The following is a 6,171-nucleotide window of genomic DNA, read 5'->3' on the forward strand; positions in this document are numbered from 1 at the left end:
GTTTAATTATGGCAATGAAACGGATATGTTTAGAGCAGCGTGATACATCAAGCACGGAATCTGGAGGTAATATTAGTGATTTTTTAAACTCAAACATGGTAAAATTACAACACCGTGCATTAACTAAGGCCTAATTAAGTAAAAATGTTAGAGAGATGATCAAAAGTTTTTCATTGATAGAATAATATTTGTATTAATTTGGTAGATTTGGGGGTTAAATTTTTTAAATTTATTTACATGGTAGAGCTCTGTTATGGAGAAAAGCAATATATTAAATGAATTTATACAGAATGGTATTATTTATTCGATTTTTAAGCTTATTTTTGTAATGTCCACTAGATAACATAAATTATTCTTAATCGAGTTTCAAGAGTACCAGAGACAAATAGTATCGGTCGCAATATACCAGGACCAAAAATTATTACATAACTAAAGCTCGATTAAGTCTTAGACTGATATATTTTTAGTAATGTATTTTCATTTGATAAATAATATTAAACCCAGTGGCAGACTCCTCGAGTTAATTTGTTGGGCTCCAAGCAACAACTTTCACATTCAGTAAAATTTGTAATCGTTTAATATACGGTCCACTTATGAGAAAAATATAAGTCTACAAATCATCATATACTGGCGCCAAAACTAATTAAACTTAGTGGTCATTGACTTTGATTAATCTACATTAAAATAACGCATCGCCTACACTGATTTGAAGGAAATCAACGTAAGTGTTTTTGGGAAATATTGTTCAGTTACCATTAAATCATTGATTTTTTTTTAATTCTTCGCGTTATCTCTCAAGTCCAACGGTGCTATTCTTCAATTCTTTAACAGTAAGTTTTTTCTTCATTAAGGTACGGGCTCCTCCAGCGTGGATCAAATTAATTCCTGTGACTCTGGTTCGAGCCAATACAATCAAAAAGGGAAATACAATTTACGACCACCAACAACACCTTTGAAGTGCTTTGACTTGTACGTATAAATATTCAACAAAATATCAACAACTTAAAATTAAGTGTAAGCGATTAAAAACTACGAATTTCTTAAAAGTGCACAATAATATTTATTTAACAATTTCAAATTTCCGGCTAGTTTCGGACACGTTAGTAGTCCGTCATCAGGGTCTAGCCAAATAAAAGTGCAAGAGTCTTATTTATAACCTCTAAATATGATAGCAAATTAATTTTTGTAAAGTTTTTTTCCAATTTTTAATATATTCTACTCCTGGACCTAGGTCGCGATTTATACAATTATTTTTAACAGAAGCTTTTTTAATATAATAAGCTTCAGTGATATTTAAGTCTAATGGTTTTTCTATAGGATTTTCTAAGTTTAAAGGTTTCTTAATTAATTTTAAGTTCTGGGTCTCTAGCGTGTTCTGCTAAGGGAGATTTTAGCACTCTCTTGTGTCTTATATAAATATTCTGGTGCACTTTTAAAGAATTCGTGGTTTTTAATCGTTAACATTCAATATTTTTGTGCAAGCCGCTTACCCTCTAATTGACTTATTACTTATCTCCCCATCTAGACCATTCGAATACCGTCAGTTGTATTGCCAATGTAGTCAGTGTATCTATGACAGGTCATTGCAGCCTCGCCCGAGAAAGCGTCGGAAAGAGGAAGGTAATAGCCAACCATTAAAAGGTAAAAAGTGTAACAAGACCAGAGCTACAAAATTGGGGTCCCAGAATGTTCAGCGAGTTCTTCGTCTCAGCAAACCCTTCAAATGCAGTGAATGTAACTCAACTATGGCTTTCAAATACGAACTCACAAAGCACTTAGTCACAGTTCACCCTGGAATAAAACCATTTAGTTGTAGTCACAGCTGTGGTTTCGTGACAGCTTACAAATACAGTCTAAAGAAACACGAATTGAAGATGCATCAGCAGAAAAAATCATTTAATGGCGAAATCTGTCATGACGGTACTTCTTACAAAGTAGAGCATAAACGCCATCTGCTGGTTCATTCTACCACAAATAGTTTTTATTTGAATGTATTGGATGTCTGCGAACAAAATCAGACCATTGATGGCGTTCGATTTAGCACGCCTGGTTTTGATGACAAACTGTATCAAAGATGTTTCGTTAAAATTCGCAGGATTAAATTACCATCGAATGATTTCTTATTGCGTGATGATCCCAAAAGTGGTTTTGATACCATAAATGAAGAAACTATCTCGAGAACTGAAGCTGTACTGGGCTTCGATTTGAAGTTCAATTATGAAAATATTAAGCCTCCCTTGGACGATTTTGGATTTACAACAAATGAAGGTGATAAAGATAATCACATTGAAGAGTACTCCAAAATCATTGAGGTAAAACCTGTTAACAACGAATTGCCGCATTCTATAAGCATTAAAAAGGAAGTTCAACCAAATGAACCAAGTCAGTCAAATGATATGGAAATGGAAGATTATTGTAAAAATGTTCAACTGCAAGAATGCATTGAAACCGATAACAGAGCAAATCCAGTCAAGGACATCAAACGTGAAATTGTGGACTTCACAACTACCGCTTATACTAAATCCGAAAATAATATTGCAAATAAAGACGAATTGATCCCCGTTGAAAGCATTAAACGCGAATATCCGGAATTTTATGGGGTAGAACACTCTTGGAACACCGAAAACTTACAATTTTATCGAAATTCGACGGACGTCGATTTAATACCAATTGTTAGCATTAAACAAGAGCATGATGTATAGACTAGAGTTAAAATATTTCTAGAAATTAGATGGTTAAAAGTTCAAGCTGAAATAAACTCCCCGCTAAGATTTCTATATTATTTTTTGGTCCTAATACCGGTAGTAACAAACATTTCAAACTGATATTTTGTTCCATTATTGAATGGCTTTGATATTTTCATTTTGAGAATTTTTAAAATTGTTTAGTAACCTTTGGTAAGGTACTAATAATGTTTTATTTTCTTGATTACTTAAATTTCTTGTGTAACATAAGATTGTTTAGACTTCGCAATTAATTTTGCTGTTATATATATTTTTATTTTATTTTGTTTTGTTTTCCCTGAGCAGTCAGATTTGTTTCGACGGAATATATTGTATTCAAATTACATAATTTTACTGAAGATTTTAAATTGGTAGTTTGTAGTTTTCCAAAGAATTAAAACTTATGATATTTGTACACAAATGATGTACGTTTGATTTTAACCAATTCCAAATTCCCAAATTTCGCACATCATTAAATACAGTGTGTTTTGTTTGCTCGGAAAACTATGTTCTCTAGAATGTTGAAAACCTTAGTGTACGTTACCCATACCAGGAGACACTCGTTAGCGAAATTTCATCGAAATCGTAAAACGTGTTTGTTTTTTTTGTTCACACTACCCGAAAATATTCTGATATTCTGCTCGTTAATCGGCGAAGAAAATTACTTGTAATTCTTGCTACAAAATATGTCAAATAACATTAATAAAGGTGGGCCAAATTACTATTAGCGTGATATTTTTTTACAACAAATTGTTGTGCACGAAAATATTCGATTTAAATATTTGGAGCTAAGATCGTCATAGTGAAGTGGGGTGGCGGAGTGGTTAGCACTTTCGCCTCGCAGCAAGAGGAGCCGGGTTCGATCCCAGCTTGTGGCACTGGGTTGAAACTCGGAACAGCTCCTTCTGCGTTGAGTTTGCAAGTTCACTCCCTACTGGTTTAAGGGGTTTTCCCCCGAGTTCTTCGGTTTCCCCTTCCATAAAAACTTGTCTAGGTTAACGGTAATAGTTAGTGTAGGGAGCTGTTGGCTCGATCGCGTGGCATGCAGGTCTTGCCACCACCCTCCTACGCATTGTAACCCGGCCACCTGAATTAAGGGCTTCAAAAGTCGCATGATGACTTAGGCCTAAGGTGGTGCCTAGCTGATTATTATTATTATTAGTGTCCTAATTATCTAGATTGAAAATATAATCAAAATTTAATAATTTTTTATCTGTACCGACTTGATATTGAGCAGATTTAATCATACGAGAGTGACATCTAACCAAATGAATACAAGGTGTTTTGAATTCCTCTGACTGGGCATTTTTTCAGAAACTGCAAGAGATGTAGTTGCGAAATTTTCAGGGTATTATTTCTAGTGTGGGATCGCTTTAAATCCTAAATTTCAGAAAAATCAGAAATAATTTCGGGTTTTTGTAAAAAAATATTTTTTCACCGGTAGCTGCTAGAAAAAAGTTTCAATGATAAAGTTGTAGAGTGCTGTCAAAAATGTTTAAATAACTTGGTTTCATTGGAAAAGTACACTTTTTCACGAAGATATGAGTTGATGAAAAAAAAAGCTGTCGATAGGGGCCTTCGCATTTTTGTACGTAAATGAAAGAAATGACTGAAAGATTTAATTGAACATTTTATTCGAAATAACATAAGAATTTTACATGTTTGGGCACGATGAAGCATGTTTTGAAACGAGCGTCTTATCATATCAGGAGTGACAAGTTCGAAGGCTGAAATGATTCGGGGACGCAAATCTTCGATTTTCTCAACGGGCGACACGTAAACTTGTGACAAGAAAAGGTCCATCGGAGTTAGGGAACTCGTTGTTAAGATGCTCCACTACACATCTAATTACGTGGGTACCACATCTGTCTGTAAGCTTCCAGCGGAATATCTTCTAAAGCGTCTGCTATTTCGTTCTGCAAAAGCGCCAAATAGCGTTGTCCATTAAGAGGAGCTGGGAGGAAAAATGGGCAATAACTCGATCCCCGAGCAAACCCGCCCAAACATTTTTTCACCGGTAGCTGCTAGAAAAAAGTTTCAATGATAAAGTTGTAGAGTGCTGTCAAAAATGTTTAAATAACTTGGTTTCATTGGAAAAGTACACTTTTTCACGAAGATATGAGTTGATGAAAAAAAAAGCTGTCGATAGGGGCCTTCGCATTTTTGTACGTAAATGAAAGAAATGACTGAAAGATTTAATTGAACATTTTATTCGAAATAACATAAGAATTTTACATGTTTGGGCACGATGAAGCATGTTTTGAAACGAGCGTCTTATCATATCAGGAGTGACAAGTTCGAAGGCTGAAATGATTCGGGGACGCAAATCTTCGATTTTCTCAACGGGCGACACGTAAACTTGTGACAAGAAAAGGTCCATCGGAGTTAGGGAACTCGTTGTTAAGATGCTCCACTACACATCTAATTACGTGGGTACCACATCTGTCTGTAAGCTTCCAGCGGAATATCTTCTAAAGCGTCTGCTATTTCGTTCTGCAAAAGCGCCAAATAGCGTTGTCCATTAAGAGGAGCTGGGAGGAAAAATGGGCAATAACTCGATCCCCGAGCAAACCCGCCCAAACATTCAGTCGGAGTTGTTGTTGATGATGATATTGAGGAAAACCCCAGTGAGGATTTTCGCTTTGTGTTTTGATTGTTGAAAGGCCCATCTCTACCAAAGGAACACTCGTCTGTCACCAGCATTTGATTGATGAAATTTGGGTTCTCATCAGACATGGTTATTAGCCAGTTTCAGAAATCAAATCTATGTTCCATATCTCCTTCATGCAGGGCTTGGTGGAGCTTCGCTCGATACGGATGGAAGATGTGATTGTGAAGAGTGATCCACACGTAGTTCGTCGATAATCCGATATCGTCGCTTGCACCTCTAACGCTTCCTCGAGGATACGCAACAAAATAGGCTAGAACGGTGTCTACCATGTTGAGGTTTTGACGACCTTGTCCACGAAATCTGGGATTGACGTTTTAGTAAGTCAGAAAGTCACGAACAGCTCCAAGAACAGTGTTGTGGCTTGGTCTTCTATTTGTATATCGAACGGTGAACAATTCTCTAACCCTATGCGCGTTACGATTGGCTTCACAATAAAATAACTCGACCATAAAAGCAGGCTGATCACGATAATAATTTAGTTGCATGTCGATAAGACTCAATAAACGTTAGAGAATGGTTGAAATCAAAAAGATTTCACTTTAAACTCAAATTGAAAACTGGACCTTTGGCCTACTGATACGTTTTTAGGCCTACTGTAGGCCTAAATTATCGTTTTGGTAAATTACATGTACATTATTGAGGAATTTAATCTATTAACGTGATTTCTTTCATTTATGTACAAAAATGCGAAGGCTATTGGCCCCTATGCACAGCTTGTTTTTTTCATCAGCTCATATTTTCGTGAAGAAGTGTTATTTTCCAATGAAACCAATTTCT

General features: G+C 35.7%; 1 protein-coding gene across 1 annotated transcript; it reads left to right on the forward strand.

Annotated features, from left to right (window-relative positions):
• Positions 1-252: 252 nt before the first annotated feature.
• On the forward strand, positions 253-2,837 carry LOC149957459 (uncharacterized). Its single transcript, XM_090164815.1, has 3 exons — positions 253-293; positions 852-969; positions 1,526-2,837. Exons 1-3 carry the CDS (start codon positions 254-256, stop codon positions 2,700-2,702), a joined length of 1,335 nt encoding a protein of 444 aa, XP_090020941.1. The 5' UTR covers position 253; the 3' UTR covers positions 2,703-2,837.
• The last annotated feature ends 3,334 nt before the right edge of the window (positions 2,838-6,171 follow it).

The sequence above is a fragment of the Leiobunum rupestre genome, chromosome 2 (genome assembly GCF_980474605.1).
Source record: "Leiobunum rupestre chromosome 2, qqLeiRupe1.1.hap1, whole genome shotgun sequence".
Classification (NCBI taxonomy): Eukaryota; Metazoa; Arthropoda; class Arachnida; order Opiliones; family Sclerosomatidae; genus Leiobunum; species Leiobunum rupestre.